The sequence below is a fragment of the Condylura cristata genome, unplaced genomic scaffold (genome assembly GCF_000260355.1).
Source record: "Condylura cristata isolate star-nosed mole 26May11 unplaced genomic scaffold, ConCri1.0 scaffold00043, whole genome shotgun sequence".
Taxonomy (NCBI): domain Eukaryota; kingdom Metazoa; phylum Chordata; class Mammalia; order Eulipotyphla; family Talpidae; genus Condylura; species Condylura cristata.
In genome coordinates this window covers 3716852-3742786 of record NW_004567144.1, presented here as the reverse complement: position 1 = coordinate 3742786, position 25935 = coordinate 3716852, and the positions used below count along the sequence as shown (strand labels likewise).

At 39.5% G+C, this 25935-nt stretch overlaps 1 protein-coding gene across 1 annotated transcript; it reads right to left on the bottom strand.

Moving 5' to 3' along the window:
- Window positions 1-16082: 16082 nt before the first annotated feature.
- On the bottom strand, window positions 16083-22201 carry AWAT1 (acyl-CoA wax alcohol acyltransferase 1). Its single transcript, XM_004694454.1, has 7 exons — window positions 22091-22201; window positions 20473-20580; window positions 20125-20195; window positions 18811-19015; window positions 17965-18136; window positions 16450-16649; window positions 16083-16237 (listed from the first exon to the last, which is right to left on the bottom strand). The coding sequence occupies exons 1-7, from the start codon at window positions 22164-22166 to the stop codon at window positions 16083-16085; spliced, it is 987 nt and encodes a 328-aa protein (XP_004694511.1). The 5' UTR covers window positions 22167-22201.
- Window positions 22202-25935: the final 3734 nt, after the last annotated feature.

Sequence of the window (25935 nt, the reverse complement as noted above, 5' to 3'; positions counted from 1 at the left end):
GGAGTGAAAAATAGTTTTAACAATGCTAAGTACATTCAGTTTTTCTACAATTCTTTCCTCCCTTCCCCCAAAATGTTGTTTGCCTATGTCTCAAACTGTTGGGGTGGCACATTTCTTTAGAGTCAATTAAAATATTACTTTAGATCATATATGTATTTGGTTGATTCTGATTCACCATTCTCTTTGGTCATTATATTCTCTCCTGTATAGCTGTAGGAAATTAAAATGTAAATTAACCTAAAATAAATGCACACCAATAAAACCCAGGGGGAATACAAGTTGAATTCATTTACCTCTGTTTAAGTGTCTTGTTACTAAGAAAGGTTAAGAGGCCAGGTTGACTACTAGCACATGCACTGTTCTGATACTTTCCCCAGGAGGAAAACATACATGAAGGTCAAAGATGGAGGCATGATTAGAGGAAGTTTTTTTTTTTTTTTTTAAGATTTATTTATTTGTGCATACAGAACTGGGATGCAGGCCAGAGGCTCAGGGGCGGTGAGAGGCTTCACCAGAGACAGAGTGGGGAACAGAACTGGCAGATGGACGAAGTACACTGCTGAGGGGAGCAGCAGGCGGGTCAGGAGAGGTCTGCCATGACATGTGGTCACCTCCGGGGCAGGCGGGAACTGAACTCATGAGGAAGCGGCTTTAGATTCTCAGTACTGTGCTTTAACCCGCTGCGCCACCAGGGAGGGCCAATTAGAGGAAGTTTTTGTGGATGGCATTCTTATGTCTTTGCTCTCTCTGCCATCTTACTTTGGTTCTGGCAGGTGATGGTATACCATGTGGGATACTGTCATAACCAACTTGACAATAATAACCACTTTGACAATTTTAATAATAAAAAAACTACAATAAATCTCAAGCTTAAAAAAATCCCCAAAAGCAGTAGGAGCAGTTCTGTGTTGGGTATCTAAATCAATCTTATTTATGGGAGGGGAGAGTAGAATGGGAATAGATTGTAGCTGGTATAAAAAAAAAAAACATTCATTTTGCTCATGTAACAGTATTCCAGTATTCTAGGTATTTTGTGGGCAGCAGAGCAATGTATTGCAACTGTATTTAGACAAAATTAAGAAATGTTTTGTTATACTTTATCATGATGTCAGAGTAACCTAGTTCGAGGCTGGTATTCTGTGAAGAGATTTGTATGCTTCTCTCTACCCCTCTATTTCTGTTTCTGTCTGTTTCCACACACACATGCACATACACACTAATGTATTATTTTTACAAACATCCAGTAATTCTATGCATACTTTTGGTAAACTTTTTCACTTAATGTATTTATGGCTTTTTTCCTATCAAAAAGAATAACTCTGTAATGTTACTTTTAATGACTACATAGTGTTCCAGTGCATAGATGTATTTAGCATTTTATATTTTTGGATGTTTCTTCACTGATGTGCAGTTATTTTTTTTTAATAATTCTATTTTTTTTATTAAAAAGTTTATTTTTACATCATTTTGCACATTTTTTTTTCATCTCAATTGTAATCTCCTCGGGTTTCCCCTCACCAAATCACCCCTGTGCCACCACCATAGTCCCGTGCATTTCCTTCCCTTCCCCCCCCCCCGTTTTTGATCCCATTCCCCACTCCACCCCCACAGAATGTCTCTGGCCTATGGTTGTTCATTATTTTTGTTATTTTCTCGCCTGGTCCATTATACTCCTGCTATGAGTGAAACCATCCGGTATTTTTCTTTCTCTTTCTGGCTTATCTCACTAAGCATGATCTTTTCCAGCTCCATCCAAGTTGCTGCAAAAGACATGTGTTTCTCTTTTTTGGTTGCTGAGTAATATTCCATTGTATATATGTACCACATCTTTCTAATCCAGTCATCTACTTTTGGGCATTTGGGCTGCTTCCATGTTTTTCCAATTGTAAATAAAGCAGCAATAAACATGGGGGTACAAGTATCTTTTTCAATCAGTGTTTTTGTGTCTTTTGGGTAGATACCTAGGAGTGGGATTGCTGGGTCATAGGGAAGCTCCATATTTAGCAGTTTGAGGAACCTCCAAACAGTTTTCCATAGTGGTTGTACTAGTTTGCATTCCCACCAGCAATGCAGGAGAGTTCCTTTTTCTCCACATCCTCGCCAACATTTGTTGTTGCTAGTTGTTTGAAGATGTGCCATTCTCACTGGGGTGAGGTGGTATCTCATTGTGGTTTTAATTTGCATCTCCCTTATTACGAGTGATGTTGAACATTTTTTCATATGCCTGTTGGCCATCTGCATTTCCTCTTCGGAGAAGTGTCTTTTTAGCTCTACTAATGTGCAGTTATTTTTTTAAAGATTTATTTATTTGTGCATACAGAACTGGGTAAAAGGCCAGAGGTAAAGGATGGTGAGAGGACTCACCAGAGACAGAGTGGGGAGCAGAACAGGCTGACTAATGAAGTACACTGCTGAGGGGAGCAGTGGGTAGGTCAGGAGAGGTCTGCGGTGCCATGTGTATCACCTCCCGGGTGTGAGGGGTTTGAACTCATGCTGAAGTGACTTTAGCTTCTTAGTGCTGTGCTTTAACTTGCTGTGCCACCAGGGAGGGCCCTGATGCACAGTTATTTTTATTTATATTTCTCCTCAAACTGTTCTGTCAGTCATGTATATGACTATATAATTTGAGAAGTACAATTTCACAACTCCATAGGTATACAGGTTTCACTCAACCTCCACCAAGCACCAGTGCCAATACACTGTCACATTTCCTCCCTTATTTCCACCTCCTTACCTCGCTATTCCCTCTGGTAACCAAGATACTTTTCACAGTCTAAGAACTATTTTTGCTGTGCTTTATTTTTGTGTGTGTGACTTTTTTTTTTTTTAATATAAGGAACATTGGTTCACAACACCGTGTGATTTTGTGGAATAGGTTCACACCTCCTCACATGTATGTTAGCACACCACACCCACCACTAAAGCACACATGATTCTCCACCACAAAACATTGCAAGAGCCCCTCATTTGTTGTCCAGCCCCATCCTCCCTTTCTAGTACTCATAATTCTGAAGACATAGTTCTAAAGTTTGTTTTGGCTTCGTTTTGTCTGTCCCTTTGTTTTGTTTCTTCTCTGGAAATGTTAAACTCTTCTGCCCATTTCTTGATTGTGTTCTTTATTTTCTTTTTCTTGAGTTATATGAGCCCTTTATAGACTTGTATATTAACCTCGTGCTGGATGTATGATATGCAACAGTTTTTTCTCATTTGGTAGAATGTCACTTAATTTTAATGACTTCTTTCTCTGTGAAGAAGCTTTTTAGTTTCATGTAGTCCTTTAATCTTTGCTTTTGCTTCCCCTTGATATTGAAGTCCCCAAGGACATCGCTGAAGTCAATGTCATGAAGTGATTTGCCTGTGATATATTCTATGTACTTTATGGCTTCAGGTCTTAAACCCAACTCTTCAGTCCATTTTATGTTAATTATTTTATATGCTGTGTAAGTGGTCTAGTTTCTTGCTTTCCTTACCCCCTCACCCTCCTCTCCTGTATTCCTTCCTTCTGCATGTAGCTGTCCAGTTTTCCATCACCACTTGTTGAAGAAACTTTTCTTTCTCTATTGTATTCTCTTGGCTCTTTTGTTATAGATTAACTACACATACCACTGTGGGTTTCTATTTGGGTTCTCAATTCAATTGATCTGAATTTTTTTTAACACAATACCATTTTTTAAAATTACAATAGTGTTTTGTTCATTTTGAAGTCTGGTAGTACAATATTGCCATTCTTCCTCATTTTTCACAAGATTAATTTGACTATTCAGGATCTTCTGTGATTCCATATAAATTTCAAAAATGTTAGCTCTATTTTTCTGGAGAATTCCAGTGAAACTTAGATAAGGATTGCATTGAATCTATACATTGTTTCAGGTAAGATGGTTATTTTAATAATGTTAATTCTTCCAATCCGTGAGCAGTGAATAAATTTCCATTTACTTGTGTTTCTTTTAACAGTCTTACAGTTTTCATTGAACAGGTTAGGTTTATTCCTACTGATACAGGGCACACCAGTGTGAACTGGGACGCTTGTCTGTGAGGTCTCACCTGCATACTTAACATTCAGTTGTACTGCAGGCACACACAAAAGGGTCAATAATGGGTTTACTGACAAAAGGGGAAAGGAAAAGTAACACCCCAGGGAAAGAGAGTGGGATACAAAGTAACTGGAATATCTTACCAGCTCAGCTGACTTGGAGCTATGATAACTAACTGAAAGCCCCAAGTCATGTGGTCCGGAGAGCCATTTCCTGAGCAAGAGAGAACATTGGACGAAATGGCTCCTTATTTATTTCCCAATGTCCCAGAATGCCTGCTTAGCTCTACCCTTGGTCCTCACAGTTCTCTCCCTGATACTGCTGGGAGTTGTAGTTTCCAATCGCTGGAGTAGGGGGTAAAGTCCAGAAAGCCAGAGTAGGGGGTGGAGTCCACAAGACTCTGCAGAGTTCCTTTAGGACATCCTTCCCCTTAACACTATGTATATAGTACTTTTTAAAAAAAGATTTATTTATTTATGCACACAAGAACTGGGGTATAGGCCAGATGTGTGGGTGGTGGAGGTAGGAGGATTCACTAGAAACAGAGTAGGGAGCAGAACAGGCAGATCTACTGAAATACACTGCCAAGGGGAAAAGCAGGTGGGACAGGAGAGGTCTGTTATGTCATGTGGGTCACCTCCCTGGCCAGGGAAGGAGCTCATGGTTACAGTGGTTGTGGATGGCTTCATCATGCTGCACTTTAACCCATTGTGCCAACAAGGAGGGATGGTATTTAGTACTTCTAGATGCTACTGTAAATGCGATTATTTTTTGGTTTCTTTCCTTTCTAAATTGTTATTTGTATATATGAATGCAACAGACTTTTGTATATTGACTGTAATCTGTCAATTTACTGCACTGATTTATTATTTCTCATTTTTTTGGAGAGTCTTCAATATTTTCTTTTTTTTCAGTTTCTGTCAAACTTTATTATTTTTACTGATAATGCTATTATCAGTAGTAATACTAATAGCAAAGGGGGACTTAATTTAAAATGATTATTACAGGGGAGAAAGGATAGTGGCAATACGGTGAATGCTCTGATAAGAACTGCAAGCACTTCCTATCACACTTAAAAATTGTTTTTATTGAAGTCACATAGTTTATAACATTATAGAGGTTTCATATACACAACACTATAAATCACCATCTGTGTACAACATATCATAGTCACCCTCAAAGCCAAATTTCCATCCTCTACCATATGAGTGAACAGTCTTCAATATTTTCTATTTGCTTTATGTCATCTGCAAATAGTAATAGTTTTACTTCTTCTTTTACAGTTTGAATTCCTTTTATATCCTTCTCTGTCCAATTGTTCTAGCAAGGACTTCCTATAATATATGTAGACTAGAAGTGATATAATTAGACATTCTTGTCTGGTACCTGCTCTTAGAGGAAAGGTTTTCTGTTTTCACCATTGAGCATGGTGTTAGCTGTGCATTTGTCATGTCAGGCAATTATTATTTTGAGTTATGTTCCATCTAGCACCATTTTTGGATTTTTTTTCATAAACAGATATTGAATCTTGTCATATGCCTTCTCTGCACCTCTTGACATGATCAAATGATTTTTGTCTTTAAATTTGTTGACATGGTGAATTACATTGATTTATTTGCATATATTGAGCCATCCTTGCATCCCAGGTACAAATGCTATTTGGTCATGATGTATGATCTTCTTACTATATTGTTGAATTTGGTTTACTAAGATTTTTTGAGGATTTTTTTCTTTTGTGTTAATCAAGGATATTGGTTTGTGACTTTCTTTTTCTGTGAAAAGCCTTCTCTGCTTTTGATATCAGAGTAACATTAATATCATAAAGTATGTTTGGGAACATTCCTACATCCTCAGGAATTTGAAAGTGTTTGAGAAAGATTAGTATCTCCTCTGAAGATTTTGTAGAACTCAATAGTGACACCATCTGGTCCTGGACTTTTGTTCTTTTTGGAGAATTTTGACTACATTTTTTTTATATCCTTGCTTGTAATTTGTCTGTTGGTGTTCTCTATGTCTTCCTGATTCAGTCTCAGATGGTTATAGGCTTCTAAGGATATGTCAATTTCTTCCATATTTTCTAACTTACTGACATAAAGATGTTTATAGTAGTCTCTTATGATTATCTGTGTTTCTGAGATGTCTATTGCAACTTCTTTGTTTCTGTTTTATGTTAGTGTTTTCTCCTTTTAAAGTGAATTTAGCTTGTATATTTTTTGCAAAGAATAAGCTTTTGGTTTCTTTGATATTTTTAATTGTCTTTATAAATTATTTATTTATTTATTTATTTATTTATTTCTGTTCTATGGTTTATTTGCTTCCTTCTGCTGGTTTGGACTCACTTGTTCTTTTTTCCCCTAGTTCCTTAAGGTTTAAGCTAATATTACTTACTTGACCTTTCTCTTGTGTCTTGATGAAGGGTTGGATTGCTATATACTCTTGCTTTGTCACATGTGTTCTGGTAGCTCATGATTTAATTTTTGCCTTATCTCCAGGTATTTAATTTCTTGTTTGATCTTCTCATGAAATGAATTCTTATTCAGTAGTATGTTGTTCAGTTTCTACATAACAGGAGATTTTTTTCCTGCTTTCTTTTTTTGTGGTTGACTTCTAATTTGATACTATTGTGATCAAAGAAGATACTTGATATGATTTCAATTTTCATGAATTTATTGATACTTGTTTTGTGACCCAACATGTAGCATATCCTTGAATGTATTCTATGTGTACTTAAGAAGAATGTGTACTCAGCTTTTAGGTGTGTAATGCTCTATAAATATCTACTGGTCTAAATCCTTTATCTTAGGCCATTGTTTGCTTGTTGATTTTCTGTCTGGCTGAACTGTCTGTTGATATAGTTGGGGTGTTGAATAGTCACATACCACTATTGTGTTGTGGCCAATGTTTGTTTTTGGTTGCTAAAAGTCATCTCATAAATTTTGGTGTTCCTCAAAGCAAGGATGTCCACTCTCACCATTGCTTTTCAATGGAATACTGGAAGTCTTAGTTAGAGCAATAGAGAATAGAAAGACATATAAAGAATTCAAATAGGGAAAGAGGAAGTAAAACTATCACTATTGCAGATGATATGATAATATACATAAAGAACACTAAAAACTCCACAGAGAAACTAATCAAAATAAGCAACCAGTTTGGTAAAGTAGCAGGATAAAAAATTAGCACACAAAAATCAGTCACCTTCCTATATGCAAACAATCAATCTGAAGAAAAAGAAATCAAGAAAACTATCCCTTTTATAATCAAAACAAATATAATCAAATACTTGGTAATAAACTTAACAAAAGAGGTGAAGAACCTATACAAAGAAAACTATAAGAAACTGTTAAAAGAAATAGAAGACACAAAGAAGTGGAAGGACATCCCCTGCTCCTAGATTGGAAGAATTATCAAAATGGCTATCTTACCAAAAGCAAAGTACAGATTCAACACCATTCCAATAAAAATTTCAAAGACATTCTTCAAAGAAAGAATGAGTATCGATGAAATTCATATGTAACCACAGAAAGCATCAAATAGCCAAAGTCCTCTTGACTAAAATGAAGGAGAATAGAGGTATCACACTCCCAGACTTCAAATTACACTACAAATCCATAATAACTAAAACATCATGGTACTGGAACAAAAATAGATACACAGACCAAGGGAATTGAATACAAAACCTAGAAATAAACCCACAGATTTATGGACAACTAATCTTTGACAAGGAGCAAAGAGTATTCAATGGAACAAGGACAGTTTGCTCAATAAATGATGTTGGGAAAGTAGTACTGCTACATGCAAAAGAATTGAGATACACTACCACCTCATACCATGCACAAAAACCAACTTAAAATGGATAAAAGACCTGAATGTAAGACCTGAAACCATAAATATATATAAAAAATATAGGCAACACACAACATGATATGCACCTCAGCAACATCTTTAAAGACACATCTCCAAAGCAAAGAAAGTAAAGGAAAAGATAAACAGCTGGGACTACATCAAGCTAAAGAGCTTCTATACAGCAAAGGAGACACTAACCAAAGCAAAGAGACATCCTACTGATTAGGAGAAATTGTTTGCACTCTATACAACTAATAAGGGACTGATCACAAAGATTTACAAAGAGCTCACATTATTTAACATAAACAGAGTAAGCAATCCAGTCAAAAAATGAGCATAAGAGTTAAAAAGATCCTTGTCCAAAGAAGAATGTAAATTATCAGTAGGTGTATGAAAAGTGTTCATCACTTATAATCAGGGAAATGCAAATCAAAACTACAATGAGATACCACCTCAAACCAGTGAGAAAGGCATATATTAAAAAAAAAAAGGCAACAACAAATGTTGGTGAGGGTGTGGAGAAAAAGGAAATCTCCTACACTACTGGTGGGAATGCAAACTGGTGCAACCATAATGAAAAGTTGTGCGGAGGTTCCTCAAACTACTAAAAATGGAGATACTATGTGACCCAGCATTTCCACTCTTAGGGCTCTACCCAAGGACACAGAAACACTAATTCAAATGGATACCTCCACCTTTATCTTTATTGAAGCACTAGTTACAGTAGGTAATATATGCAAACAACCCAAATGCCCCAAAATAGATGATAGATGACTGGATTAAGAGGAAGTAGTATATATATATATATATATATATATATATATATATATATATATATATAAGCAATATCAAAAAAGAAAAACTCATGTCATTTGCACCAACATGGATGGAGCTTGAGGGAGATTATATTTAGCAAATTAAGCCAGAAGGAAAAGAAAAATGTTGAATGGTTTCACCTACAGGAGGAATATAGGGGAACCAAAGAAGGGATCAGGGAAAGAAAATTACAATATATTGAATTAAAACAAAATTAGCAGGTAAGTATAGACAGAGACATTCTGCAATGGAGGGGGAGATAGAGGAATCAAAACAGGGGAGAGAAGAGCACAGAGGACTGCGGTGATGGTTCGTTGGTGAATTGGTGGTATGAATTTTATGGAGAATACAGCTGAAACAAGAAAGCATATAAACACACACTGTACAAAAATGAACAATGGTACATATATCTATACACAAACATATATAAATAAAATATTTTTTGGTGTTGCTTCATTTGGTGCATACATATTGATGAGTGTTATGTCTTCCTGACACAGTGCTTAAGGGTATGTTCATCTCTGGAGCTGAGATGATTTCTTAGAGACAGAAACTTTGGTTTTGGTTTTTGATCCAACCAGTTATTCTTTGCTTTTGATTGGTCAGTTCAGTTCATATACATTTATGTTTATGGGGGTCTGTTACTGCTTCTTTGTTTACTATTGATTTAGATAGGACTGCTTATTCAACATTTCTTGTAAGGAGGTCTAATGTTTGCAAACTCCTTCAGCTTTTGATTGGAAAGACAACCAATTCTCCCTTGTATCTGAGAGTCTTGCAGGGTAATTTTCTTGTCTGACAGATTTTATATGTGCGCATTTATGAATACATCATTCAATTTTCTCTTTGACTATAGATTGTGCTGAGAAGTATGATATAAGTCTGATGGAACTATCTTTGTAAGTTACAATCTTTGTAACTACCTTGTAAGTTACAATCCTTTATAAGTTCCTACCTCATCACCTTCAATATTTTGTCTTGTGATGACACATTCTCTCTCAAGATGTTTTGTCATGTGTTGATTTTTTTTGTCTAACCATTTTTCTGTTTGCTATCTCCCTATTTAATTTAATTTAATTTATTTCAGGTACCTGTACCAGTAACTGAAGGGGTTGAGATATTTTACTTTTCCTACTTGTAGTACTATAGTTTATTTGAGTTTAGTTTATTTTGGGGGCTTTGCTGGCTTCTGTATGTATTCAGATAGGCTTTGCAGTTGCTGAGCCAGCAAGTTGTGGGATAGGCTAAGAGGGGTCCAGATGTCAATATGTATGAGTGGGGGTGGGGTTGATTCATATTTGTGCCACTGCTGATATTCATCCACTCTGGTGTTTAGAATGACAGTCTCAGCAGTCACTGTGCTCTCTCAATGTGCCTCACAAGGTAAGCACCAGTCCTAAGAGTGGTGAAGGGATAGTGTTTACCAGAGTACTGCTTTGCTTTTATCTTTACTGGGGAGCCAGACTGTGTGAAGCACCCAGCCTCTTTGCAAGTCTTTCTCCTCCTTTAATGGCATAGGTCTCCATAGAATTTCTATAACCCCCTTCCCTTGGTCTTTAGCTTATCTGATAGCCCTGCCACCAGTGTCCCCTACTCTAGATCACAATTCCCAGACTTCTCGGCCTACCTACCTCCTTTCTGATGAATCTTTATTGTCGCCCCTATTGAAGTCTGCACTGGTGACTGGTGTCCACGGGATGCTCAAATCCCACTCCTATCCAGAGCACTATATTTTCATGCAGTGTCCTTCTGGTTTACTGCACCAAGAACAGCAGCTAGTAGAGGCTAGGTGATGTAGCTGCTGCTGGGATCGATTGCATATATGGCACTTGCCAGGGCTTGCTCCACTGCTTGCTATGATCTACTGTGTCTGTATGTCCTAGCTCCTTGCTGGGGTCTGTTGTTTACTAGAACCTTTCAGGACTTTCTGGGGCCTACTAAATCTGTGCTGCTGTTGAGTTCTGATCTTCTGCTTGCCAATGTCTGCTGTCTCTATTACATGTGTGTTGTTTGCCTGGTCTACTTTATTTTCCTTCAGGTGTTACTGGCTTTGTTCGGGTGTAATCTAGTATACATGGAGGAGTCAAGCCTGTTGTTTTCACTCTGACAGTTCTAATAAGAACATTTCAAAGTGATCAATTTTCCCATAGTATTGGTTTGGCCCATAAATTTTAAAATTAAGCTGTTTACTGGAGTGATTTTACATTTATAGAAAAACTGTGAAGATGATACACAGAATTCCCTTATACTGCTCACACAATCTTCCCTACTGCTAATAGATTTTATTACCACACACATTTGTAAAATCTAGGAAATTGATGCTGGTACATAACTATAACTGAAATTCACGTTTTATTTTGATTTTATCAGGTTTTCCTCTATCATCCTTTCCGTGGTCCAGCATCTCATCCAGTATACCACATTCCATTTAACCATCATATCCTCTTAGTCTTCTCTTATTTTCATGTCCTCGGTGTTATGTGAGGAGATCTGGTTAGGTATCTAGTAAAATGTCCTTCTTATTTTTGTCATAATTAGACTGGGTCTATGGGTTTGAAGAATACAAGGGAGGTGAAATGTCTTATTGCTTGTGAGGTTAATCGTGATTGATTGGTTAAGTTTGTGTTTGCCTGATTTCTCCGATGGAAGTTCATTTTCTCTTTCCTCATTCTATTTTTTAGAATTGAGTTGGTAAGTCTAGCCTACTATGGAATTTGGGAGATGGAGAGCAGATTAAGTTATATCTCCTGGAGTGGAAGAGTGTCTACATAATTTATTTGTAAATTTTCTGCAAGGAAGATTTACTCCTTTCTCACCATTTGTTTATTCAATCGTTTATTTATATCAGTTGCACTTAAGTATATTTATTTTATACATTGAATAATAAATAATACTATATTATCTTATTCAAATAGTTTCCATTTTGCCTATTGAGAACACTTCCTAGGTTGCTGTGTCTTTTTTACATGCTTCAATCTTGGCTTATTATTATTATGTTTTTTTAGTATTTAGTATATAGTATTTAGTATTTATTTTTTAGTATTTCCTTTCTTTCTGACACTTAAAGATGCTCCAGGATGATTGTATATTTCCATCTCTTATATGCTTTTTTAAAATTTTGTTCATTTTTTGTACCATACTCTATTATTGTCTCTAGATTTCTGAGTTTGTTCTAAGTGGACTATTTCTAATTCCTACTCAGTTGGGGACAATTATTGTATAATTGTTATTTATTTCTAAGTTTACTGTACTGGATCCTGTGTCCTGTGATTATAATACATAGAATTTCTGCCTTTTTTATTTATAAAGAACATTTTAACACAGCTACATGAATAATTGCTGTGAATGAATCATGTATACTTCAAACTATAATTTCTTGTCCTGTTCACTAAATTCTTATCATTTAATGTCAAGTCTACATTATCTATTGTATTACTTGGTGCCATATATTAAAAAAAATTTCCCTACCAGAATTGTCATATTCTGATATCTATCAAGAGTGTTGGGCAGAGGCCAAGAGGCCACCAATTGCATTATAAAGAAGACACTTGATGTGTGAGGAAAATATCAAAAGATATGCATCCTAACATCGTATGATTTTCATCCATAACTTCAGCAAAGTTAGTACTGAAAATTTCAAAGTTCTCCTTCATACCCTTAATGGGGATAACCATGCTACTCAGAACATAACTGAAGATATTTTGATAGAAACACTGTAAGAACAATAAAAGATTATAAATAGTGGACTAACAAGTCAGTCTTAAATTTTAACAAGAGAACAAGAGCAGCTTAATGGAAGCATGACAGATTGATTTTTAAGATTGTACTAGAAGAGTGGTAATAGTCTAGTGATGTGGGTGAGGGCTTTTGACCAAGTCCATGGAGAAGGAGGAGACAAACTGGATTGATATTGAAGTATTAGAATTGGTAGGAGTTGGTGATAAAATGGGAGACTAAGATGATTCATCTGGTATTGGTATACAGAGGTTAAAGTGCCTGTTAAATATTGGTAAATTAGATATACTGGCTTTGAAGGAAATTATGAGGAAAATCTGGGTTTATAAACAACTATTTTCAGACCCCCAAAATTGTAAAGTGAGAGAAAAGGGTGGGACGCCATCTAAGCCCAATATTTAAGTGTTAATAAAAGGAAAATATGTTAATCTAAATATTGTTTCCCCATCTTTCAAGTATTATTGAGATATAATTGACAAGTAACACTGTGTAAACTTAAAGTATGTGACATGATGATATGATACATATATATCACAAAATTATTGCCACTATAAGGTTAACTAACACATTCATAATTTCGTGTAATTATAGGGTTTTTGGTTTTAATTTTATCTTTTTTTTTGCAGGACAATATATAAGGTTTGTTTTCTTAGCAATTTTCAAGTATATATTATATTATTGTTAATTATAAATAGCTCCTCAACAACATCAACTCATTTCTCCCACTCCCTAGCTACTGGCAACCATCTGTGAGTTTAACTTTTTTTTTTTTTAGGTTTCATGTATAAATGAGATCATATTCATGTTCTCTTTCTGACTTATTTCACTTAGTATAATCTCCTTCATATTCTCTTTCTGACTTTTTTCACTTAGTATGGTCTCCTGACCATCCATGTTGTCATAAATGGCAAGATTTCCTTCTTTTATATATCTGAATAACATTCAATTGTGTGAGATGGGAGGGGATGGGAAAAAATATCTTCACCCCGCCTCTCTGTTGCATCACATCTTTACCTGATCATCTGTTGATGGATGATCTGTTGATGTCCCCATATCTTGTCTATTATAAATAATGCTACAGTGAATATGTATTATGGCAATTTCAAAACCACTCAGATCCCATAACTGAAGTCATGGGACCGTTTACATACACTCACACACACAAACAGAAGCTATGTGTTATACCCATCAGGAAATTCTACCTGGCGCCAAAAGGGGGCGTGAGAGGTGGTCAGGATTTCCTTCCATCTGTTGGGATGGGCCTAACTAGAAGCAGGGTCCTGGGGCCTTACCTTATCAGGTAATCCTTATCCAGAAATCCTGGTGGGGTCTGTCTGTCCACCTGTCTCTGCGAGTTCAGGTAAGGTAGGAAGACAGTGCTCAGCTCTGTTCACCTCAGTCAGGAAGGAGGACCAGACACAGGGCGTGTGGTGTGCTACCTCATTCGCTCAAGAGAGTATCATTGGGCCAAAGCAGCCAGTGCGGCTGGCTTCCCAGTCAGGGAGTCAAAATGTTACCGTAATTTCCCAGAGAAAGCAGAAGGCATTCAGAGAGGTGGGGGCGGGGGGGAGGGGTTATTTATCACACCGGTGGCCTCAGTGGGATCGATCCCAAAAGGCTGAGCCCCGAATCACTGGAATGGTAAGGTTCTATACAGGTTGTATTAGGAGGAACCTTGTCATCCCATCCATCATAGCATAAGCATTCTTTATTGTTTGGGAAGGGGACCAAAGTAGCATACTGCAGGAACTTTCAGCAATAGACTCCCCTAAGTAGCAGGTCTGGGAAAGTAGCAGAATCAAAGCAGCAAACTTAGGAAAATTGCTTCAATGAGGATGCTGATTTCTTTTCAAAATAGTTATTTCATTTCTTTTGGATATCCCAGAAATGGGATTCAGGGTCATATGGTAGTTCTGCATTTAATTTTTTGAGGAAACTTCATACTGTTTTTAATAGTGATTTACAATCCCACCAACAGTGCACAAGGCTTCTTGTTTCTTCATATCCTCACCAACATTTGTTATCACTTTTCTTTTTGCTAACAGCCATTCTAGCCACTGTAAGGTGCTATCTCATTGTGGTTTTGATTTGCATTTCTCGAAATTAGTGACGTTGAGCTTTTCTTCATGTACATTTGTGATTTGGTTGTCTTTGGGAAAATGTCTATTCAAGTCCTCTGGTAATTTTTAAATTAGATTAACTGTTCCTTTTGTTTGTGTGTTTTAGCTATTGAATTCTTGGAGTTTCTAAGTGGCCTGTTAACTTTTTTTTTGCTATCTGTATTTTGTTTTGCCTGGCTCTGATATGGCCCCATTCTAACTAGAAGGCTGTGACAGTGCTTTACAGCCCTAGGGTATGTCACTTAAGTCCCTAAATCTAATTGTTCTTGAAAGATTTGCACATGCCTCTTCCCCAGCTTATAGATATGACTCTGGGGGGAAGACTGAGGGAGTGTTGCTTATATATGATTGCCATAGTGCTTCAGGATCCCTCCTGAGGGTCTGGAACTGCTTTGTTGTGCTCTTAAGTGTGTTCTTTGTTGGTTGCCTTGTAAAGGAAAAGACATCAGTGTTTTTATTTGCTTTTTTAAAATTTTCAGATGACAACTTTAAGAAAAACTTTTAAACAGAACTCAGTAAATATTTGAAATATAAATACAGAGCAGATCTCCCGTAGTAGATTCTCAGGATGGCTGCAAATACTTTGGAACTATGGTATTAGGGAACTATCATGAGGACAAGTGAACTATGTCAATTGCCTTTGCCAACAGAAAAACAATTCTAAAATCCCTTCAATTTATCTGAAAGGTATGTTTTTTTAACCTAGAGGTAAGGACACAATGAAACTTTTCTTTAGGAGACAGGAGATTTCCACAGAGAAACTTGTACACATAGTTTATAGCATCATTCTACATAGTAGCCAAAGAGTGAAAATTACCCAAAAGGACATCAGCTGCTGAATGGATAAGAAAAAATGTGGTATACACCTGCGATAAAATATTATTCAGCTCCAAAATGAGTGATACACTGACAAGTGCTATCACGTGGATGCGTCTTGAAAACATTACACTAAAAGAAAGAAAGCAATCACAAAAGACCACATATTGTACAATTCCATTTATATGAAATATCAAGAATTGGCATATTCATAGAGAAAGAAAGTAGAGTAGCAGTTGACAGGGGGTGGGAGATAGGGGATAGTGGGGAGTGACTGCTAATGTACTGGATTTCTTTTTGGGGTGCTGAAAAGTGTTCTAAAATTAGAGTGGTCATAGTTGCACAACTCTGGGAATATAATGAACACTAAATTTTATACTTTAAATGGTTAAATTTGTGGATGAGACATATCTTTCATTTTAAAAATGCATTAAGACAAGTCAACAGTGACAGCAAGAGTGGTGGCCTTGGGTTACCAGTCATTGCTGGCTTCCTGCGGGACCTGGGGGTTGGGCTTCAGAGAGGGAAGCTAGTTTGGTGCAGAGCGTAGAGAGATGCTTGTCTGAGGAATTACTGAATAAAACCCCTCAGGGACAAGTGCAAGGGTCTGTGGCAAGGGAGGAATGCCTAATGCTTGCCTCATCTCCTCCCTGTTGTGGTTAACAAGCAGCGAGTCTCCCCTTGAAGGCACACGCTCTTGGGCATGCAGCCCCTCCAGTCACAGGTAAAGCAGCTTTGCAGTCTCTGAGAAGCCATACTGGGTTTTATGCTGGTCAAAGAGTTTGTGCAGGGCCTCCATATAGAGTGTGTGGTATTTGTTCACCACCTCCTGGCTTGGTTTTTCAATTTTGGGCAGTGGCAGAGGTTCCCCGACTGTTAAGAGAGATGGGGAAGGAGTATGGAAAGCATTAGTCTTCTCTTCCTTGAACCGCCTTTCCTCTGCCTCATCTTCTATAGCATTCCCGGTCAGCTCTGCTCCCCACCCCAAGTCCTGCTGCCATTCTTTGGTAGAGGCAGGGTGGGGAGGACTGGCTTTGAGGTTGAGAAAGAGCTGAGGTGACCTTGCGGCTGAGAGCATCACTCACCCACAGTGATGATAGGCAGTTTGTATGGAAGGAGCCCAATGGAGCCTGGGCGGAAACCTTGTCCATAGAAGATACAGCAGTAGAAGCCAAAGATACGGCGGAAACAGCTCTGGAACTTGTACATCCAGCTGTCCTGATGGAACTGCACTTGCTCATACACCTCAGTTTCTCCAAAAACAAAGGCAGGAACCAGGTGAGCCCTGTAGGAAAACCCCAATTTACTTCTGAGACATAGGTTAGGGTAGAAAGTACTCGGGAAGAACATTTGTTCTTGCACTAAACAGCACCCATATTTAGTGTTATTGGTCCTGAAAATTTCAAGGATAGTGAAAGTGCCATCACTGGGCCAGGATGACAAGGGCAAGGCATGGGGGTGGAGGGAAGAGGAGTTTGGGCAGAGATCCCCACAGACCTGCATCCTGCAAAGCAAAGTTTCCAGGTACCGGAAGGAACTACCTGACTTTGCTTCTTCTAGGGAGGGAGGAAGTACAGAGGCATTGATAATGTTGCTGCGACAATTATATATGATTGCCCCTCATCCACAGGGGCTATGTGTAAGGTATTCTGTTTTAGGATTAGACCCGAGAAGGGTTGCTTGGCTTTCAAAGGCCAGGGGAATCCACCATGACAGTGTCCTAGGTAGGATATCAAGCTCTGGAAATTTCTTTCCAGAGAAAAGAGAACCCAGTCTTTCTAATACAAACCATAGAGAGTTGCTAGTAACAAACTCTCAGCACTCTGATTCATGTTATTTCGCTGGTTCCTCATTGCAGAGATATTGGAGGATATGGGGAGGAGATTTCCTTTATCTTACAGATCCAGGAGCCAGGTTCAGGAGGGAAAGCTCACTCAAGTAGTCAGTGAGTGGCAGGACTTGAACTGGAACCCAGGACTCCTTTCTCCCTGTTCAGAACTCTCTCTTCTACATTATACTTCAAATTGATGAGCAGGTCCTCAGAAGAAATAGTCCCTCTTTGCTGCGCATAGGAGGATGAGGGTAGTGGTGTTGGGCCAACTTCTCAGGGCCTCATCTATTCCCCAATACAACAGGCCAGTGAGCTGGCCTGTTGGTGGAATGCGCACCCCCAGCTCTAATTTTTGGCCTCTATTCCTTACCTCCTCTCTTTGCCTCTAAGTCAGAGTAGCTAACATTTGTCAGTTGCTTCTTCTGTGCCATGCACATGGTGGGTGTTTTCTGTTATGTGGTTTGCTCTTTCGGCCCACGATGGCCCTTTGATGTAGGTATAGTAGTAAGGAAACGTGGGTGCATCGCTGTGCTATAGGAGCCCTAGCCAACTGATGTTGAATCTGGGTTTCTAGTTTGACTTCTCAAGAAGTGATTCAGCTAACTCAGGACTGGATGACCTTAACCTTTTTGACATTCTATGGCTAGCTCCCCCACTCACTAGTAAGTTCCTCAAAGGCAAGACTCAAGTCTGACGCATACTGGTATCCCCTATTAGGTCATACTGTTCAGATAAGGCCCTCTACCTTTTCCCTGGGAAGCACACTTACCCGTGCTGGAGAGCTGTGCGTACAAACCCCCTATGCTTCTGGAGGATGAGGGTAGTGGTGTTGGGCACACTTTTCAGGGCCTCTCCTACACCTCCCACTACAATGCCCACGAGGTTACCAGTACCATGGCTCAGCATATAGTTGATAGCTGACTGACTCACAGGGCACACGCCTAAAGAGAATGAAGTGGAAAGAGGCACAAAGTGATGAGAAGCAGGGACAGTGGCTGAGAGGGAACCCCTCCACTCTACACTTCGTTGGCTTGTTCACATGCCCTCTGTTTCCATGGGTCTCAGGAGAAAAGTCAATGAAATGGGACAAGGCTGTAGGCAAACAACACATTTCACTGAGGTAATATCTCCACTTTACAGGAGGCACTGGGTTTTTGGTTGGATAACCAGAAGGACTTTTGGAATCTCAAGTATAACTATTATGTTTAATAGCAAATAATTGCTATTACTGGCAAGAACTGTTAGTGATCGAGCATATACTCTGTCACAAGCACTATAGCAACCACATGCTTTGTATTATATCACTTAGTCACCACACCACATTTGAAGTCTGACTGTTATTCTCAGCATTGCCTTACAGATGGGGAACTGAAACCATCAGCCTCAGTGGTTTGCCTGAGACCTTATGGTAAGAGGCAGAGTCAGGATTCAAGTCCAGGCAGGTTAACTGCAGAACATAGGCTTTTACCTACTGCATTATGCCAACGGGGGATACTCTGGGGAGTGGGAGTGAGAGGTAGGGGATGGGGTTGACAGGTAAGGAGTGAAACTTTAAAAAGGTGCATCTCTAAAGAGAGAAATGGGAAAGAACTCTGGTAAGTGTGGTCATGAGCACCTTTGGCCATCAGGTAGTCTCTAATAAGGGGGATCTTGAAGAACCAGGACAGCGTGGCCAAGTAAGGAGTGATGCCTGGGAAGATCTTCGAGAAGCCTGTAGCCTCAGTGCAGAAGTTGCAGAAGGCGCCATAGGTCAAGAGGCCATGGGGGTGAATCCCCATGAGGTAGTTGTGTTCAGGTGACAGGTCTTTAGTCTTCACTATCTGCAGCCATGGAGAGAAATGCCAGAGGTGGTGGAATGAGATCACATGGGGGAGCAAGGGTGAAGACCTTCAGAGATCAGGGAATTCTCTAAAGCAGAGCTTGGCAATAGCCAAGTCCGGAGGGCCATGAGGGCTATCTATGGGTTTTTTAACTTTAAGTCCTGAGAAGCCAGGTAGTTAGACGTGCTGGGCCATGTCTATGACTGGAAGTAGTCCTGTCCACTCATGTCGGCACACTTAAGTACATTATTACTTTTTATGGTTGCTCTTATGCAAAAAATGTTTGGATAACTCACCGTAAAAGTCAGAGCAGCAGGGCTCCCTGGTCATGCGGGGGTTAGAATCTCAGCACTGTCAAGCTATCGCCACTGTGGTCTGAGTTTGATCCCCAGCCAGGGAGGTGACACACATGGCACAGCAGACCTCTCCTGTCTCAACCACTGTTCTCAAGAATGCATTTCAGTCTATCTGCCTCATCTTCTCCCCACTCTGTCTCTGGTGAATCCTCTTAACCCCTGCACCTCTGGCCTATACCTTAGTTCTTGTATGCATAAATAAATTTAAAAATCTTTTAAAAAATCAGGGCAGGGTGTCTTCTCTAAAGAGTACTAAGAAGATCATTAGCAGTCAATTTCTACCTCTTCCTGGTATTTTCTCCCCTGAACTTCCTAAGTCATTTTTATTCAGTTTTGAAAACCTTGCTTAGATAACAACACATCAGCAAAGACTTTCCTAACTTCTCATCTGAATACCTGTCTTCCTTGCATACTCACCCATACTCCCCAGTAGCTGTGAGCTCTTTGATGGCAGATCATATCCTACTCACTTCTCTGTACCCCAAACATTTGGTGCAGAGTGTGCATTCAACCCATATCTGTTAAACTGAGCAGAACTGAATTTGTTTTTCTGCCCATGTCAAGTGGTAAATCATGCCAAGGACATCCAAAGTGTTCCGGTAGAGTAGCGTGGCCCAGCTGAAATGGTGGATCCTCTAGCTTGCACTGAGAGTTCTTTAGGATGTTAGTTTTCCTCAGGGATGATCCTAGACATTTGGCATAAATACCTAGCAGCTGGGAAAATGTAAAGGACCCTAGGGAAGAAACACTTACCATGATGGGGAAATAGTCCCTGATGTGGGTCCAGACACACCAATTCCTTACCCAGGCTGAACGTCTGCCACCTGAGACAGAAATAGCAACAGGGGACAGTGTCTGTGTTTCCCAATCCCACCCATCCCACTCACTCCAGGTTTCCCTAGCAGCTTGGTGGTGGGAATGCTTCTGCTGGTGGAACAGGAAGAGGGCCCAGGGTAGTTATGACTGACTTCATAACTTCATGAGCTTCTGTGGTTCTGGGAACTGAGATGAGATGCTTGTGGCATGGTGAGTGGGACTCCTAGGTTACATGCTAAGGTGGAACATGTTCAGGCCCTGTTCTTCTAAGTCCATAAGTCTTACCTTGATCTGGGGTTTTCCAGTCCAGGAAAAACCAGACAAAATAAAGAACTGGTAGCAGCCAAAATGAAGTAAACAGCAGGTAAACGAACAATGGCAGCAAGATGAAAACTGATGGAGAAAGTGAAATTAGACCTAATTTGTGGTGTCAGCACAAGTGGGCCATGTCCAGACCCATTAAGAATCCTCCAAACTGGGCTCTCCCTGGTGGCACAATGCATTATGAAGCTCTCTGAAACCACTACAGCACAGTTCGATCCCTGGCCAGGGAGCTGACCCACATGGTGTGGCAGACTTCCTCTGACCCGCCTGCTGCAACCCTCACCAGTGTACTTTGTCAATCTGCCTGTTCTACTCCCCACTCTGTCTCTGGTGAATCCTCTCACCCACCACACCTCTGGCCTGTACCCCAGTTCTGTAAGCATAATTAAATAGATCTTTAAAAACGAAAACCAGGCCCTCCCTGGTGGCGCAGCGGGTTAAAGCACAGCACAAAGAAGCTTAAGCCAATTCCGCATGAGTTCAATTCCCGCCTACCCCAGAGAAGAGCCACATGGCGAGGCAGACCTCTCCTGAACCACCCGCTGCTCCCCTCAGCAGTGTACTACGTAGATCTGCCTGTTCTGCTCCCTGCTCTGTCTCTGGTGAATCCTCTCACCCTCCTCATCTCTGGCCTGTACCCCAGTTCTGTCCGAATAAATAAATAAATCTTAAAAAAAAAAAAAAGAAAGAAAGAAAACCAGAAGAATCCTCCAAACTACTCAAATTTCTTGTCCTGGGCTGCACAATCCAGTTACCACCCATCCATTACTTTTGTTTATGTGTCCCTCAAACATTTCCTCAATCACCAGCCAGACACCACCCTTATTTCTCTGCTTACCACAAGCCATCCTTATCCACTTGCCCCCTGTGTACTCACCATTCCTTTACTCTTGCTCCCAGCCTGTCACCAGTTTCCTGCAATTTGACCACTGTATTTTCTCTTTTGTCTCCTGTCTCCCTTCCTCTCTATCATCCTTGCTCCCTCATTAAATCCTCAGTCCACTCTCTCTTGCCCATATACTACCCATATTTCTCCATCCATCACCCACAGGACATCTGCGCCCTTCCACAGTTTCCCATCTACCATTCATGTCCTTTTGCCATTTACCATTCTTTGCTTTGTGTCTGTCTTCCCTCTTCCCCCACCCACGCTATCACCACCCCCATTCCAGAATGGACGACTCTATGGTTTGAACACGGGCAATATTTCTCTAAGTCTGTAGTGCTGATCTTCCTCTGTCCCATTTCCCATGCTTCTTTATATCATGTTTATTCTCTGGACCTCTTTCTCTCTCTTAGAGAGTGAGGGTTAGGAAGTGGCTGAAATGAACAAGATCTACTTCATATCCATCACAACCCTATCAACTCCACTGCCCATCCTCTCCTTCTCTTGGAACTCTACTTCTTCCTTCTCCATCACATTCACAGAACTCAAAACTCCTTGACTATTTACTCTGTAGTGCCGTCTTAGATGAGTAAGGCGAGAGGTGAGACCTCCCATGAACATAAAAATCGCCCCAGATCTGACTCTGGTCTCTTACTCTGGCAACTTGCCATGTACTTTTAGATTGGTACTTACATATGGCAAAGTAGCTCAAGGGCCAATGCAGAAGCAATAGACTCTGGAAGTATCTAGGCTGCTTGGAACAATGCATGATGCCCAAGAGTCTGAGGAAAACGAAGATCCCAGAGCAGTGTTTCAGCCACCAAAGATGCCACCAGCCTCTGGAAGCACACTTGATACTGAACACATATAACTATAAGGATTTTTCACCTGCCCTCTCCCCTCCTTGTTCTGTCCCACACCTACCACCCACTGCAGAGGGCAGGCTCTGAACTACCAAGGACTGCCCCATCAGGTCCGAGCCCTGGGCCCTGCCCACTTGATCTCTGACCCTCTTTCCTGGAATTATTAGGACATCAGGGTGGAGAAAGGTGACAAAGACTGCCATCCAGTCCTAGTGACCTAAAGGTCCAGAGAGGAGACACACCATACACAGGCCACTCAGGAGTTGTGACCTCAGTGAGATAGATGGTTGCTGGGAAGGAAGCTCTGTGGGCTTGGGGGTCATGGGTACCTGGGCTTATGTTTATTGAGACTGATGGCTGTCATGAGGCAGACTGCATGGGGCTGTCCCCTGTTTTTAACGTTCTATTTTAGGAATTTCTAAATATACACCAAACTAGGCAGTGTGATAAATTTCATCTTTGTGCTCATCTTCAATAGCTAATAACATTTCACCATGCTAGTTTCATCTATCATACCATTCATTTTTCTCTTGGAATATTTTAAAGCAATTCCAAGATATGCCATTCTATTGCCAATTACTTCAATATACATCTACAAAGTATGGATATTTTCTTTTGTGATAAGAATGTCACTATTATCTAACATGTTTAATAATTCTCTAATAATATGTACTATCTAATCCACTTCAAATGTCATTTTAGAGTTGGTTCAATTGAATCAGTATCCAAAGAGCCACTGATTATATTTGGATACTATGTTTCTTAAATATCTGTATTTTTTTGAGGTTTATAGTCTAAGTTCATGTTCTATATACAATTATTTTTAATTATTATCAAAGTATCATTATTTTACATCCTTCCTAGTATTTTGACAGTATAGGACATCCACCTCTGAAGCAACCGTAGTTCTCCACCAGAGTCTGTTATGTAGTCCTTCATCCCTCACTTCTCCTCTTTCCTCCCCTCACTCTCTGAAAGCTGAAAATCAGTGGTCAGTTCTCAAGGGTTGGCTTTTTAAAAAAGATTTATTTGTTTATGCATATAGAAGTGGGGTACAGGCCAGAGGTAAAGGATGGTGAGAGGATTCACCAGAGACAGAGTGGGGAGCAGAACAGGCAGATCAATGAACTACACCGCTGAGAGGAGCAGTGGGCGGGTCAGGAGGGGTGTGCCACGCCATGTGGGTCACCTCCTGGCCAGGAATTGAACTCATGCTGAAGAGGCTTTAGCTTTCTAGTGCTGCGCTTTTACCCGCTGCTCCACCAGGGAGGGCCTGCAAATGAGTTATCTTTTGATCACAGAATAGTATTCCATTGTGTATATACCACATCTTCTTGATTCAGTCATCTGTTCTGGCACATTTAGGTTTCCCCCCCACCCCACCATATCTTGGCTGTTGTAAACAGTGGCTCAATAAATATAAAAGTCCAGCTTTCCTTTTGAATTAGTATTTTTGTGCTGTTTTGATAGTCTTGCTCTAATTTTTTTATTATGGAAGAAAACCCAGATACAAAAAAACTAAAAGAAATTCAGGACTTGATGAATTATCTTTCATATGATGTATAGGATAAGAACTAAAACTCTTTCCTCACCCTGAAAACCTCCCTAAATGCCTCATTCTGATGACAACCTTCGTCTCCCTCCCAAAGTAACTATTATACCTACATTTAGAGTAACATTTTCTTTGCATTTCTGTGCCTTTATTACCCAGATGTACTGCTCTACTGACTGGTTTAAACCTTACCCATTACAAAAGTTGATATCCATGAATTTTCTTTTTTAACTCTTATTTTTGAGTAATTCTACATCTATGGGAGATTTACAAAGATAAAATGCACAGCTCCCTATCACCCCTCTTCCCTTTTATGTTCACATCTTACATAATCATGGTATAGCTATCACAGATAAGAAACCCTCTTTTTTTTCTGCATGCCATTGACCTGCTGAATAATTTTCTCTACTGGAGTAAGCCAAGGTTTTAGCACCAGCTCTCAGGAACAGTGGTAGAGTGTGAAGTCTGGTTTCAGGTGAGTCCCAAATGAATAGAGGTGCCATTGGGAGGAACATAGAAAATTCGCTTCTTTCTTTCATACCTTGATATAGCATACTCATTGAAGAAAACGGAGTTGTGGGACTTTAGTTTTTGCTTTTGCACCTGAAGGGGTAGAAGGCATATTTTATTTGTCAGTGCACCTGTCCCTAATGTCTGGAAAGCCTTAGGTCCCCTGTATTGAGTGAACAATCAATAAGTGAGTATTCCAGTTTGAAGTTTGTGACCAGGATGGTTTCTTATGTGTAATAAATGCACAGAAATACTGTGTTCTTGGACAGGAGTGGGGGACAATGGTGCATATTACCAAAGGGGAGAAGGAAGAATGAGAGAAAGCAAGGCAAGCACTGACCTTCGAGTTAGTTTGACAAAAGATGAAGTCTGGCACATTTTCCCTCTGGGATAACTGGCAGGGTCCCCCCCACTCCAGGTCTTCCCGGATTGGATGCCAGTATGGCCCTTTAGCAAATGTGAGCACTCAGGTACTCAGTGTCCCCTAGCTGTAGTGTGAGCATTCCTGTGGTTGAGGGTGGGGATTAGCTCCTGGAAATGCAGATGATATTAGCATTTCATCTCTCCTTGACAGAATTCTCTGAACTTACATCCACTCCCTCTCCATGTTCTCACAAGCTTGCAGAACTTCTCCTGGCTTAGCTTTTAATAATATGTGCATTTTCAGTTTTTTCTATTTCCTGCTGGCCTTTAAAAAAGTTTGTTGTTTAGAGTTGAACTGGACGTATATTTTTCCTTTTAGTCGCAGATACCATACCTTGCTCTAGTGTCATAAACTTACACGTGATAACAGTTGTATTGTTAAAATCTATTGATTGAGAACTTTATAATAAACTAAAGTACTTTGAGTACACATGATGACAATATTTAGGGAAAATACGTGCAAGCATATTATTTATTCATTGTTGAAAATGCTTGTGACATGGAGAAATTTCCTGAAACTTGTAACAATTAAATTATCCCCCCTTTCCCAGTGGTTTGCTGCTTTTTCCCCCAAATAAAATTGATTTATTGTTCTTATTTATTTGTAATAATAACCCTGTAACTAATACGTTTCAGGTTACTCAAGAAAGCATAAAGGAAACAAAGGTTACTCATAATCTCATTGTTCAGAAATAATCACAGTTGAATTAACATCCTAGTATCTCTCTTCTTTTTTTTCTGTACAGATACAGAGATTGATATAGTGTCACTGTCAAGAGTTGGTCTCATGTGTGCAACACTAGGTATGTCTCTCACTGCTGCCATGTAAAAGAATTATGGCAAATTTCTTAACCTGTTTAGTGTCTCAATCTCCTCATTTGTAAAAATAGGATAATAATACCTACCTATATCATGAGGTTGTAATGAGTAAGGTAATTCATGCAAAGCACTTTGCTCAGTGCCTTCCCCATGTTTATGCTAATATTTAAAGCTCAATAAATATTAGTTTTTACAAATAACTTATTGGCCAATATGAATTCATATTCTACATACTATTTTTCACCTAATAGAATATCATGGACATTTTTCATGTCAAAATTATAAACTGCATTTTCTTGTATGGATATCCTGTAATTTACCTGACCAATTTCTTAGGGGGAAGCACTAATTTTAGACATGCTTCTTCTACT

Bases quoted from the DNA above. Each gene is read 5' to 3' on its own strand.
- AWAT1 (XM_004694454.1), bottom strand. From the start codon at position 22,166: ATGCATTGTTCCAAGCAGCCTAGATACTTCCAGAGTCTATTGCTTCTG. The intron at 19,016-20,124 runs GTAAGTGTTTCT...CCATGGCTGCAG, and splicing joins GGGACTATTTCCCCATCATG to ATAGTGAAGACTAAAGACCT. The intron at 16,238-16,449 runs GTGAGTGATGCT...CTCTCTTAACAG, and splicing joins ACTGCCTATCATCACTGTGG to TCGGGGAACCTCTGCCACTG.